Source organism: Tamandua tetradactyla, chromosome 4 (genome assembly GCF_023851605.1).
Source record: "Tamandua tetradactyla isolate mTamTet1 chromosome 4, mTamTet1.pri, whole genome shotgun sequence".
NCBI lineage: Eukaryota > Metazoa > Chordata > Mammalia > Pilosa > Myrmecophagidae > Tamandua > Tamandua tetradactyla.
Window position 1 is genome coordinate 84,916,671 of NC_135330.1, and position 15,113 is coordinate 84,931,783.

At 37.1% G+C, this 15,113-nt stretch overlaps 1 protein-coding gene across 7 annotated transcripts in view; it reads left to right on the forward strand.

Moving 5' to 3' along the window:
- TBP (TATA-box binding protein) overlaps window positions 1-15,113 on the forward strand; it is a 47,312-nt gene that overhangs the window by 30,122 nt on the left and 2,077 nt on the right. For all 7 annotated transcript variants that reach the window (XR_013174405.1, XM_077157959.1, XM_077157961.1 and 4 more), the window contains 3 exons: window positions 4,885-4,972; window positions 11,652-11,743; window positions 13,550-13,717. Coding sequence is in view for 6 of the 7 variants with exons in the window: in XM_077157959.1 (XP_077014074.1) it covers window positions 4,885-4,972; window positions 11,652-11,743; window positions 13,550-13,717 (348 nt within the window). In the remaining variant the exon portion in view is untranslated. The remainder of the gene's footprint in view (window positions 1-4,884; window positions 4,973-11,651; window positions 11,744-13,549; window positions 13,718-15,113) is intronic.

The window sequence follows — 15,113 nt, forward strand, 5'->3', positions numbered from 1 at the left end:
AAATCCTAAAATGCAGAGGGGCCAGCCTCTCCAGTACATCAACTAGTTCCATACCCCATCCCATATTATTGACAGCCCCTTCCAACATGAAAAAGTTAGAGTAGGCATAGCTCAAACAAATACCTATAAAGTGTGGGAGATAGATCAAAGGTGATGGTGGAGTTATATGGAAAAGGTAGGGTTTAACAAATTAGTATGATTGCTGAATCATTAATATTGAGATATTTCTTTTAGTCTCCATTATCTTAGAGCAGCTAAAAGTAAAAACCTAAAATTGTGGAATTGTAACCCATACCAACTGCTGAAATCTGTCTATAACTAATTGTTGTGCTGTGCTTTGAAATGTATTGCTTTTTGCATGTTATTTTTCACACACAAAAAAATCTATTGTGATGATAAATGCACAGCTATATGATGATATTGTGAACCATTGATTGTACACTTTGGATGATTACATAGTATATGAATATATAATATACATCAGTAAAAAATTTAAAATAATATCCTGCCCGCAATGCCAGCAGAAAGAAGTTGACAGAAGAATGTGTTTTACAATATTAAATATTAAAGGGAGCTCTGTCAACTGAAAAAAGACTAGAGAGGAAGGTCTGGAGAAGGGTACAGAGTTGAAGAGTATTAGCAAGGGTAACCTAAAGGATAAAAAGTGAGAGAGGGAAAAGAATATATAAATCTGACATATGAAAACCATAGGCAGGGTGGGTGATGGTGGTACAGTGGCAGACTTCATGCCTGCCATGCCAGAGACCGGGTTCGATTCCCAGTGCCTGCCTATGAAAAAAAAAAAACTGTAGGCAGCTATAGTAATTGTTCTAGTTTGCTAGCTGCTGGAATGTAACACACCAGAGACGGATTGGCTTTTAATAAAAGGGGATTTATTTCGTTAGTTCTTCAGAGGAAAGGCAGCTAACTTTCAACTGAGGCTCTTTCTTCGTGGGAAGGCACAGGGTGATCTTTGCTGGCCTTCTCTGCTGGCCTCTGCATTCCAACAACTTTCCCCAGGGCGATTCCTTTCTCCATCTCCAAAGGCCTGGGCTGAGCTGCAAGTGCTGAGACGAGGTATGCTGAGCTGCTTGGGCTGTGCTAGGTTGTGCTCTCTCATTTAATAAGCACCTGCCAGTGAAGTCAAACATCATTCATTGCAGCAGGCATACCTCCTAGCCGACTGCAGATGTCATCAGCAACAGATGAGGTTCATGTACCATTGGCTCATGTCCACAGCAACAGAACTAGGTGCCTTCTCCTGGCCAAGTTGACGACTGAATCTAACTACCACATTGTCAACTTGGCAACTACACACATCACCTTAAATAATATTAAGGTGCAAAAAATTTTCTTCTGACTGTGGACCTGTGAATCTCTCAAACCTGGTGCTAATATGCAAAGGAGGGACAGTCACAGGATCCATAGGGAGAAATTGCAGGGCAAACACTATTGGATTTCAAAGTCTGAAAGTCATTTATCCTTCAGCTTTAGAAAGTGGCAGTCCCACCCTTTCCAAGGGCCTGTGCAATGGCCCACCTCTTTCCAAATCAACCTCCGGGAACATTGAGGAGACCACCTTTTTCTCGGCTCCAGTCTCTCCAGACATTGGGGCCACCCCTGGGCTCTCTGCCATTTCTGGGGCATACACTCAAACCCTTCATGTAGTGGCAGCCAGGCTCTCCCCAGTCCCCAAGGAGCGTGCTTTACCTTCTCAAAGGCCTGAGGCGGCACAACTCTTCCACTGCAATGAGATGGAAGACTCACCCTCTGCCCGCAGGGCAAACTTACCCTCTCCATGTATGTGGGTGGGTCCTCTCTCCTGGCCGAGGTTTCTTGGCCTCAGATCCGAGCTTCCATGGTTCTCACTCTGCAAACTCCAGTTTGTCTCTTTGTTGTCCCCCTTTGTCCAGATTGGCAGTGGTCACGTTTAAACCAGCAGTCTCTTCAAGCACTCCAGGACTTCTCCATCATTCTCTTCACAGTTCCTCCAAAATCTTCCCCTAAGCCATCCAAAACACGATTCCAACATTTCTGGTATTTGCAAATCACAGCAGCACCCCATTTCTCAGGTACCAGATCTGTTCTCGTTTGCTAGCTGCTGGCATGCAACACACCAGAGACGAATTGGCTTTTAATAAAAGGGGATTTATTTTATCAGTTCTTCAGAGGAAAGGCAGCTAACTTTCAACTGAGGTTCTTTCTTACGCGAGAAGGCACAGAGTGATCTCTACTGGCCTTCTTTCCAGACCTCTGGGTTCCAACAACTTTCCCTGGGGTGATTTCTTTCTGCATCTCCAAAGGCCTGGTCTGAGCTGGGAGTTCTGAGACAAGGTATGCTGAGCTGCTTGGGCTGTACTATGCTGCGCTCTCATTTAAGCACCAGCCAATTAAGTCAAACATCATTCATTGCAGCAGGCACGCCTCCTAGCCACTGCAGATATAATCAGCAACAGATGAGGTTCACATGCCATTGGCTCATGTCCACAGCAGTAGAACTAGGTGCCTTCACCTGGCCAAGTTGATGACCGAATCTAACTACCACAGTAATATTAGATAAAATAGATTCCTGAAATAAAAAACTTTGAAAATCTTTAGTAGGCTTCTTATAGCAAGGTTGATATTTGTAATAAATTTGATATTTGACAACATACAGTTTTGATAGCTAATCAAGTGGTATTTAAGATAGTGTTCAGTTTTTAGAATTTAAGAAACTGATATCTGTATCAGTAGATTTTTTTTCCTTGCTTTAGTTTTAAATTGGTTTATGAGCTTACTGTTCAAACACAGGCTTTATAGTGATTATTTGGATAGTTTATTTAAATATGCATCTAACTAAGATATCCATTTTTCATGATTCTGGGTGTAGTGTTTGTCTTCTTAAATAAAAATACTTAAACCTGGAAGTGATTGGAAGGACATAGATGATAGAGAAATGAAAAAATCCATTGGATTGATCATCCTAATTGGTTTTACAATTATGGAACAAAGATGACTGTTATCTCTAGCAAAATTGTACAGTTATTTCAAAAGTATTGCATTTTGACAGCACAAGAAAAAGTACCAAAAGAAATAATAAGCTAGAACCTGTTAGATAGATATTGGATATCTGAAATCAGTATGTACAAGATGGCTAAATGGCTATGTTCCAGGTTATACATGACAGTTAATGGGCAGATTCAAAGGGTATTGCCCATTTCAAGTATATATCTCTTCAAAATGAGGAAAATATAGACTGTGATTTTGTTTGCAGTGTTTAAATTCTTATTACAATTTCTAATAAAGTTGTGGGTTTTTTTTTTAACCTTCTCTTTATTCTTTTATAAATTATATGTAAAATGATTTAAGGATATTAAAAATCTGGATCCATTGAACCCAGATGGTAAATGATGTTGTCTATTTTTCCTGATTGGGAGTTAATCAGAAGAAAAAGCAAGTGTTTTCCTTTGCAAGAAAGACTGAATTCTTTTTTTTTTTTTCACACATGTACATTCTATCCATGGTGTACAATAAGTGGCTCACAATATCATCACATAGTTGTATATTTATCACCATGGTCATTTCTTTTTATTTTCTTAAGTGTACATCATACATTTATTACCAACAGCCCATGATCATTTTTTAGAATATTTGCATCACTCCAGAAAAATAAATAAACTGGGAAAAGGAAAAACTCGTACGTACCATACAGTTTACCCCTCCCTCTCATTGATCATTAGTGTCTCCATCTACCCAATTTATTTTACCCTTTGCTCCCCCTATTATTTATTTACTGCATTTTATCTATGGTTTAATTACTCATCTGTCCATACTCTGGATATAAGGAGCATCAGACATAAGGTTTTCACACTCACGCAGTCGCATTGTAAACATTGTATCTTTACACAAACGTCTTCACAAATCTAGGCTACTGGAGCACAGCTCAATAATTTTAGGTGTTTCCCTCTAGCCACTCCAATACACCATAAACTAAAAAGGGATATCTGTATAATGCATAAGAATAACCTCCAGGATAACCTCACGACCACGTTTGAAATCTCTCAGACACTTAAACTTTATTTTGTCTCATTTCTCTCTTCTCCTTTTTGGTCAAGAAGGCTTTCTTAGTCTCTTGATGCCGGGTACTGGCTTATCCCATGCTTTCTGTCCCATATTGCCAGGTAGATATACACTCCTGGGAGTCCTGTCCCACGTAGGAAGAAAGGCAGTGAGTTCACCTGCTGAGCTGGCTTATAGAGAGAGGCCACATCTGAGCAACAAAAGAGGTTCTCTGGGGATGACTCTTAGGCCTAATTTTAAGTAAGCTTAGCCTGTCCTTTGCAGGAATAAATTTCATAGGGGTGAACCCCAAGATTGAGAGCAGCCTATTAATTTGGATGTCCCCAGAGGCTGAATTCTTGCCCTTCCAAAAGATACTTATTTTGGGAGGAGAAACCAGTAATGGTTATTTTTCATTAAAGTGATTTTTAGGAGGTGGCAGTTGGGTGTGGGTAGAGACATTTCATTGTTTCTGGATTAGAGGTGGTCAGTATCAATTAATGGTTGAGGACATGGGCTTTGGGGACACACTGGGCACACGTCCTGGCTCTACCACTTGCAAACCCCATGATCCTGAGCAAATCACAGTACCTTTTTAGACTCAGTTTCCTGGGCTGAAAGTGGGAATGTTAATAGTTACCATTTTATAGTGCATCTCAAGTATTAAGGAGATAATCTGTGTAAAATGCCTAATGCAGTGTGTGGTACATGGTGAATGCTTAGTAAATGTCCACTGTTTTTTTAATTAAAGCCTAGTGGAAGAATCATAGATTCCTAGGTAATCATCTGATACCCCACTCTGTAAAAGCTTAATTTAATCATGTTTTCTTTTCAAATTTCTTTCAGAAACATTGTATCTACAGTGAATCTGGGTTGTAAACTTGATCTAAAGACCATTGCACTTCGTGCCCGAAATGCTGAATATAATCCCAAGGTAAGAGCTATTTAATGTATTTCAAACTATATAATGAAAAAAAATTTCAGTTATTTATGAGTTCTTCAGAAACGTTCTAAATTTATCTATGAATTATATATGACAGGCTGTCTCTCAATATAATATCTTATCTATGTCCTATGTTATCATCTCCATCTTAGTTCTACTATGTTAGCACTGTGTTCTTTACCAGTATCCTTCAGTTCTCCTCTTGTCTGAACTCCTAACACATGTTGACTTTGAGAGCTTCATTTGTTTTCTTGTTATGTCATTAGTTAAATGTTATCTTGAAACAGTGGCTGCCCCTGGATGTCAGATAGTAGAGGAGGACAAACAGTATAAGAAAAATCTTTAATTCGTAAGTTATGTGGGATCCACCATACATCTAGTTTTAAAGTTGGTTTAAGCCAAATCAGGAGGGTAAATCTCAAAAGTCAGCTTGAAGAATTTTAACTAACCAAGTCCTTTTTTACTCAATTGATTAAGTAATTGATTGGTCTACTGTTTTTTCCTAAAATATTTATCCAGGTATATTAGCCATTATAAAGATTCTATTTCGGCTGAGCAGAAGATAGTTGGGGGCAGTTCTGTTATCTAGGACTTTTTTTTTTTTAATTCATATAAGAAATTATTTGTTTGTAGTGTTAATCATTGGGTCACATGGGTCTGTACAGTGCCTTTCAGTTATGTTCACCTCCAATATGGTGATATTATTTATAGACCCACTAGTGAACCACCTTCATTTCTGTCTACTCCCTTACATTTGAGGTTAACCTCGTTAGCTAACCATTTACCCATCGCTAGCTTCCACGTATCTCTAGGTCCCCTATATTCTGTATTATAAGCCTCCAGTTTTACCTTTACCATGGTCATTAAAGTGAAATCATACAGTATGTATCCTTTTGGGTCTGGCTTATTTCACTCAGTATTACGTCCTCAAGGCTTATCCATCTTGTCATGTGCTTTAGGACGTCATTTCATCTCACTGCTGCATAATATTCCATCTTATGTATATACCACATTTTGTGAATCCACTTGTCTGTTGATGGGCATTTGGATTGTTTTCATCTTTGGCAATTGTGAATAATGCTGCTATGAACATCAGTGTGGAAATGTCTGTGTGTGTCACTGCTTTCAGCTCTTCTGGATGTATTAGTAGCATATGCCAGTAGCATATAGGGCAACTCGATATTTAGTTTCCTAAAGAACCGCTAAATTGTCTTCCATAGTGAGTATACCTTATACATTCTCACCAGCAGTGTATAAGGGTCCCAATTTCTCCACATCCTCTCCAACATTTGTAGTTTCCTGTTTGTTTAATAGCAGCCATTCTTATAGGTGTAGGGTGGTATCTCATTATAGTCTTGATCTGCATTTCCCTTAGAGCTAATGAAAATGAGCATCTCTTCATGTGCTTTTTTTTTAGTGTTTTTATTGATAAAGCAACTTATAAACATACAAATACTCTTTTTTTTTTTTAGTATTAACTTTTTTTTCTTGTACGATATAACATGTATACAAAGCAAAAAAAGAAAAAAGCAGTATTCAAAGCATTCTTCAACAGGTAATTACAGCACATATCCCGGAGTTTGTCATGGGCTACCATACCATGATCTCAGATTTTTCCTTCCAGCTGCTCCAGAACATTGGAGGCTAGAAGGAATAAATATTTTTTTTGTCATCACAATGGACTTTTCTTTTTTTGTGTGAAAAATAACATATATACAAAAAAACAATAAATTTCAAAGCACAACACACAGTTAGTTGTAGAACATATTTCAGAGTTTGGCATGGGTTACAATTCCACAATTTTAGGTTTTTACTTCTAGCTACTCTAAGATACTGGAGACTAAAAGAAGTATCAATATAATGATTCTGCAGTCATACTTGTTTGTTAAACCCTACCTTCTCTGTATAGCTCCACTATCACCTTTGATCTTTCTCTCACTCTTTAGGGGTATTTGGGCTATGCCTATTCTAACTTTTTCATCTTGGAAGGGGTTGTCAGTAGTATGAGGTAGGAAGATGGAACTAGCTGATGTTCTGGAGAGGCTGGTCCCTCTAGGTTTCAAGACTTATTTGGTCCAGGGACCCATCTACAACCGCACAGCTGTAGAGTTCTGGAAAGTTACCCTAGTGCATGGAACCTTTGTAGAATCTTATATATTACCCTAGGCGTTCTTTAGGATTGGCAGGAATGGTTTAGGTTGAGGTGTGGCAAGTTACGATAGGTAGCAATGTCTAACTGAAGTTTACGTAAAAGGAACGTACAGAGTAGCCTCTCCACTCTATTTGAACTCTGTCTGCCGCTGATACCTTATCTGTTACACTTTTTTTTCCCCGTTTGGTTAGGATGGCATTGTTGATCCCACAGTGCCAGGGCTAGATTCATCTCTGGGGGTCATCTCCCATGCTGCCAAGGGATATCTTGTCCCATGTGTGTAAGTGAGGGCAGTGATTTCACTTGCAGAGTTGGGCCTAGAGAGTGAGGCCACATCCAAACAACAAGAGGTCCTCTGGAGGGGACTCTTAGGCACACTTATAGGTAGAATAAGCTCTTGCTTCACAAGAGCAATGCTCAAGATCAAGGGCTTGGCCTGTTGATTTGGGTGCCCCTAATGTTTGAGACAGTATGTTTCCCTGGTGGTAGAGTTTCATAGTTCCATATTTTTTTCTCCCATCCCTCAAGGGACTTTGCCAGTATTTTCTGGTTATCTGCTTAATATATTCTTGGATGTATCCAGGCATTATATTAAACTGTACAGGATTAAAGTCCCTCATTCTTATTCTGGGCTCCCTGTGTTTAAAGGACCTGTCCAGACAAATTGAGTTAGATTATGTGCCTAAAATTTAGGCTCTGGACAAAATCAACCTTTCTTCCTTTGGCCGCAAAGAGTAGGTAAGTTTCTAAAATATAGATAATGTCTTCCTTACCCCTGTGTTCTGAATTACCTCAATCCCAACCTGATTGGCTTCATTCTTATCTCTAAATACTGGGTTGTACATATATAAAACAGCCTCTCAAAATCTAGAAATAATAATTAACCACTCCAGATTAAACGTGACTGCTTTCTTATATGCATTTTCTAAAGGAGACCACACAATAATTGTTTCATTGTTTCTGGCTTATTTTGCCTCACCAAATGTCCCACATTTTCATTCACAATATTGCATGCCTCACAACTTCTTTCATTTTTGTAGTAGTACAGTATTCGATCATATGTATACACCATTGTTCACCAATCTACTTCTCAGTCAGTGTATTCCTCAGCCATCTGTATTCATTAGGCAGCATGTATAATGTCCAAAGTCCACAGTCCGTCAGCACTCTCGATTTTAGAAAGTGTCATTGTCCCAAGAGAAAGATAACTGATAAATACACCCTCACCAAATAGGAAATCTAAACCTCCCCTTAACCCTTGTCCTCCCCCCATTATTACCCTTGGTGTTACTGTGGTGCTGCTAATGTTTTCCTAAACATAGCCCATAGCATGCAATAGCAGTATTCCCCCTGTACCCTAAACTTAAACACTCTTTGTACAAGAATCATACCTTTGAAGTAGCTCATGCAAGAACTTTTATTTGTAGGAAACCTACAAACATTCTTAACATACAAACATTCCATACATGGTGTACAATAAGTAGCTCACAGTATCATCACATAGTTGTGTATTAATCTCCGTGATCTTTTTTTTTTTAACATTTGCATCACTCCAGAAAAAAAATTAAAAAGAAAAAACTCATACATACCTCTTAGCCTTCTCTGTCATTGATCACTAGTATTTCCATCTACACAATTTATTTTAAACTTTGTTCCCCCTTTTATTTGTTTATTATTTTATCCATATTTTTTACTCATCTGTTCATACCCTAGATAAAAGTAGCATCAGACACAAGGTTTTCACAATCTAAACAGTCACATTGTAGAAGCTGTATCATTATACAGTCATCTTCAAGAAACAAGCCTACTGGAACACAACTCTACAGTTTCAGGTATTTTCCTCTAGCCAGTCCAATATACCATAAACTAAAAAGGGGATATCTATATAATGCATAAGAATAACCTCCAGTATGACCTCTCGAATCTGTTTGAAGTCACTCAACCACTGGCGCTTTATTTTTTCTCATGTCTGTCTTCCCGCTTTTGGTCAAGTAGGTTTTCTCAATCCCTTGATGCTAGGTCCCATCTCATCCCAGGATTTCTTTCTCACATTGCCGGGGAGAATTACACCCCTAGCAGTCATGTCCCATGTAGAGGGGGAAGGCAGTGAGTTTATTTGCCATATTGGCTTATAGAGGGAGGCCCCATCTGAACAACAATAGAGGATCTCTGGGGGTGACTCTTAGGCCTGATTTTAAGTAGGCTTAGCCTATTCTTTGTGGGAATAAGTTTCAAAGGGGTGAATCTCAAGATCGAGGGCTCAGCCTATTGATTGTCCCCACTGCTTGATAGAATATCAGAAATTCTCCAGTTGGGGAAGTGGAATATTTCCCCCTTTTTCCCCATTCCTCCAAGGGGACTTTGCAAATACTTCTTTATTCAGTGTCCAAATCACTCTGAGATTTATCAGGCATCACACTTACCTGGACAAACCAACAAAGTCTCACACCCTATTCAAGATTCCATGTACATATGGAATCAGCTAAACTGACCATACAAGTGCAATTAGGAAATGCACTACCCAAAATATAAATTTTGCATCAAATAAACATCTCTCCCTTTGGTCTCATACAGAAGTTGAAGTTTTAAAATATGGACGATATCATTCTTTACCCTGTATTCTGATTTACCTTCATCTTATCCAGATCAGCTTCATTTATATCTGTACTCGAAGTTGGATCCCTTTTTCAACTTTTTAAACAGTTCATGTATAGGGTAACCTTCCTTTTAAGATAATAAATGTTTATGGTTTCTAAACAGTCATTGAGGAAATCACCAAGATATTTAAATATAAACTATATCTCAACAGTTTCATTATTTTGAATTCAGAGTGAGAATATGGGGAAGGAAGGGAAAGAAGATTTGTCAGAATTATTTAATTTTTTTCATCATTTAAGCTTTTTACCTTTGTCTTTAAAATATAACATCAGCATATTAAATAAGACAATGCATATATCATATTAAATTTACAATATTAATAAAACTGTAACCGTTTATTTAATAGCAAGATATAGCTATATATATATTTTTATTTCTCATTGACTATTGTACATGGTATAGTTGCAAACATTTTTATATTAGCATTTTTTGGGGGGTGGGGGCAGTGCATGGGCCAGGAACCAAGGATTTATATTAGTTACAGCCATTAGTCAAAGCAATCTGAATCTGTTTCGTCCAGACTCAAAGAAAATAGCCAAGAAATGCCTGCTATCTGTCTATGAGTGCACATTATATATCCCTTTCATAATTTTTGTAAATGGCAAAAATGAACATGTTTTCAATATCTCCCAAAGTCATTTATTTATCCTTTCACATTTTAATTTAGTGGTTATTCTATAAAATCAAGATGAGAATAAATGGTAAATTAAACTGTTTAATCTTTATCTTAAATTGTCAATTCAAAGATTTTGTTTATGATTAGTCTGAGATTTTAAAGTTAACTAAGAATCTGGAAATTACAATTTAACTAAGTTCTTTTGTTTTCTGTTATTCTAAGAATTAATCTCTTTTTAATAAAGATTGTGTCTCAGTCATATAATTTTACAAATCTGTAATCTTTAATGAAGTAATGAAGTGATTATTAGTTATTTGACCTGTAAAACTTGTGGAGGAAACTTAGGAAATTCAGAATAATTATGTTTTTTGGGGACTTGTATATCCTAAAATATAGTGCTAGCAGTTCTATATACATGGTACTAAAATCAGAGAGACAACATAGGGCAATTTTTGTTTTTGTTTTTTGTACCTCAGTAGTCATTTTATTTCAGCTTCACTCAAGAAGATAATTCTTGGAACTATGTGGTGGGTAGGTGTGTAATCATGTCACTCATCAGTCATTCTCTGCTGATATTTTTCTTTAGAGAAGTTGTAGGTCTACAGAAAAATGCAGAAAGTAGAGTTCCCATGCATAGGCAGGTTTTAATCTAAAACTGTTAAACTGATCTAATTTATCAGAGTCATCTTGATTAAGAATAGTACATGATTTTTTCTTATGCATTTAAATACAAGTTATTAAAATTTTAAGTTTTTCTTACTTTGCATTTATAGTTATTGTTTAATGCATGAATATTGTTTCTAAAAGCAAAATGGAAACAAGCTCACTCAGTTATATATTGAGATGCTTGTAACCTGATATATTAATATTCGTGGTTCTTGTTCATGATTATTAAATCATGACAAGCAGCAAAATGTAATTTAGGAATATAATTAGTTAAAGAAACAAATTTTGGAAACATAGCTCATCTCCCCTTGTTGTAAAAGGGATGGGAGAGAGAATACACAGATCTTGGCATACCTTAGTGGGACTGGAAATTTAGGATGTCTGCTCCCTATGCAAAGGAATGCTTGTTGCCTGTGAAAGGAGGAACTCCTTATCCAGGGATTACAGGACAGAGGGTTTGTTAACCCTGTGTGCGCCAGGTCCTTCTCATCAGTTGTGATGTTCTGTCATTGTCTACTTCTCTTAACATAAATCAACAGCTTTTCGTGGCTCAAAGACTTTTTCCCTGGTAATTTTAGCGGTTTGCTGCTGTAATCATGAGAATAAGAGAACCGCGAACTACTGCACTGATCTTCAGTTCCGGAAAAATGGTGTGCACAGGAGCTAAAAGGTAGGTCTAAGTAATTCATCTTCTTGTTCTGTAGCTTAGAAAAGAAGAGGCAATAGCTCGTGGTTTCTAGGTTATTAGGCCAACACTTTAAAATGTTACTATGCCTTTCTTGGTAAATGAAAGGATTTTTTTAAGACAACAGTGATCCCATTTTTTTTTTTTTACACTCAGGGATGAGTTCTGGATGTGGATTACAAAGCTTATTGATCATACAGTTCAGCTGCACTTTATGTGTACTTAGCATAGCGCAGCATCCTTTTATGTGAAAATGTTATATTTAACAAAAATTCAGCCCCAGTTGAAAAAGAAATTGGTTAAAAAGCATAAAACTTCAAAGCTGGTAGTATGAGAGTATTGCAAACCTTGGTGTGGTCTGAGTGTTTGAGTTATGCAGAGTCTTTAAGAATGTACCCCTCTTCACAGGAGTAGAGGGTAGAGGGCAAAAACTAGGTGGGGGTGGGGTAGGGATGAGTAACACAGCCTCCTAAACCTTCAGACCAAATGAACTTAATTAGGCTTTTTAAATAAAAGATCATTAAAATGCACCTTGAGGTGTCAACATATATTAGGAGATTGTGGGTGCTTTTGCTTATTCTGAATTTTAAACTTGTATTTTAATGAAGGGAAGGCCACTGGTGTGGACATTCTGGCTTCTAGTCTTTCTGATCTTTTTCAGAAGTTAGAAAAGTGGATCAGTCCTTTGTTTCCACTCCACCTTGGCCCCAACATGCTGTAACTCTTCATTTTGGAGCCTCTTGGTTTTCTCCTGGTTGGAGCAAAAAAAGCATTTGGTTTAAAAACTGATGTCTTTTTAGCATCAGTTAAAAAGGTGTTTGTGTTTCTTTCCCAAATAGGCTTTTTTTTTTTTTTTTTTTTTTTTTTTTTTTTTTTTTTAAGGAAAGACAGAGAGAAGGAAGGAAGGATAGAAGGAAGGAAGGAAGGAAGAAAGGGAAACATTTTTAAACATTTTCTTGTTTTTTATTGTATTCTGTTTCTCCGTTTTTGTTACATGGGCTGGGGCCGGGAATCGAACCGAGGTCCTCCGGCATAGCAGGCAAGCACTTTGCCCGCTGAGCCACCGCGGCCCCCAAATAGGCTTTTAATGCAGTATTTAGCCCTCTTTGTCCCAGAGCATTGCAGACTGAATGGTGTCTATTCAGTAGGGTGATTCTTTTAAACAAGACAAGAGACCACTGATAAATTTATTTTCTTTTAAAAAACTGCATATCTATATGCTTATTTTTTTTTGTCATTCCTGATCCCCAGTACTTAAGGGCCTTTTGTTCATGATGACATTATTACCTTTATTCTGCTTTTCTTACATAAACTCTAAGTTGCTAAGTTTTATCAACAAATGAGGTCATAGGAATGTATAAAGAGAGAGACTTGATATAAAAGAGGACAGAATTTGTACGTACAGAATCAAGAATAAATCTCATCAATATTTTCCTATCAAAATATTAGTCTTCTCTGTAGATATCTGTGGGCTAAGAAATAAAAGTAATAATAATGCTATACATTACATATCAAAAAAATCTAGGCTATAATAGAACAAATTGAACCAATAATCTTTCTGGTAGGCCTACAGTTTCCGTAAAGAACGCAGAGAATTCTTTATACTTATTAACAGTTATTAACATATTGTCATTGTCTGTTGATTTTTCCTTGTATCAGAGGGGGCTCATCACTTTTCACTTAAAAAAAAAAACTTTCCTAATTTGAACTTTCTATAGGTTATTCATGTAAATAATTATTTTAAGTTGCTTCCAGTATAAATATCTCTTTTTTTTCCCCTGCTTTCCTTAGTGAAGAACAGTCCAGGCTAGCAGCAAGAAAATATGCCAGAGTTGTACAGAAGTTGGGTTTTCCAGCTAAATTCTTGGATTTCAAGATTCAGAATATGGTGGGGAGCTGTGATGTGAAATTTCCTATTAGATTAGAAGGCCTGGTACTTACCCACCAACAGTTTAGTAGGTAAGTGCAAAATGCACTGTACTTGCTTTTGGCAACAATTCATTTATAATCTATTTAAACATTTTTCAGGATAAAACGCAGTGAAATATTCAGTGTGTAAGAACAAATAATATGGTGACAGTCCCATTTATTTATTGGATTCCTTAATGAGCCCTACCAATCTCCCACTTTCCCATTTCACTTTGTGACATTCAAAATCCCTTTACTGGAATGGATTTGACTTCCCTCTTTGAATATCACAAAGTGAAATGAGGAAGTAGGAGACTGGTAAGAATTAATCATGAACTTTGATTCCTCATTTTATTGCTCAGTAAATTTATTTTATATGAGTGAATTAAAGCAACTTCTTTTATCAAATTTTTCCCAGTTTGAATCTTTTCTCCTAGTTAATATCAGATCTGCCAGCAAAATAAAAACTTGAGTGATATGAATATTCCCTCCATTTATTTTTCCTGCTACTTATTGGTAAAGATTTAAAAGGCAGGTCATTGCCTGCCTACCTCCCCAAACTTCTCTCACCATGTTCTCTTGTTCTCTGTCCTCTGCCACACCACCACCTTTCCCAGCGCCTAGATTTCGTCATGCTTTCTCCTGCACCAGAACCTTTACACAGGCCATTTTTCATACCTACGATCATTTTATTTGGCTTTTGACCTGGGAATCTCTCATTCATGTTTCAGATGTCCACCCATGCCTTCTTGGGTATCCTCAGAGAAGCCTTTCCCAAATTTTCTGCTTGATACACACACACACACACACACACACACAGACCATCCTAAGTGTTTTCATTCTCTCTGAACAAAAATGAGATTACTAGGATTAGAAATAATACAGACCAATAGGGCATTCAATCAGACAATGTAATCAGGAATAGATTCATTCTCAAGTCAGTATCTAGCACATTACTTTGGTTAAGTTAATCTGACCAAAGTTAACAGAGAATATTTACAGAGAATATTTCAGTTTAAGGAGATGAATTGGGAATGATTAAAAGATATGCTCTTACAGTCTAATCTTAGAAATAAGTGATTATTGGGTTCTTATGAATCAGCTTACTAAGAATTAGCGATTACCAAATGTACATACAAAGGTTTGTTCTCAAGTCAGAAAATTTAGATTCAGTAGAAATAGGATGAAGTGAAGATAGGACAGCCAGGCATTTACTAGGAGATGGGTGGTCATCGAGAATCAGTTATAAAGAGACCTCAGTTCTTGTTCTTCAGTTCTCACTCTCTCCTTTGATGCTACTTGATAAAGAACTGGACTTTACTTATTGATTGGTTTGTTTGCTTAAATTAGTGGTTTCTACCTATGACCAAACAGTGTTTTTAACTGAAACTGTTCTTCATTTTATCTGAAAGCATGGGCAGCTTTTAATTTCTAAAATATTTTTGCC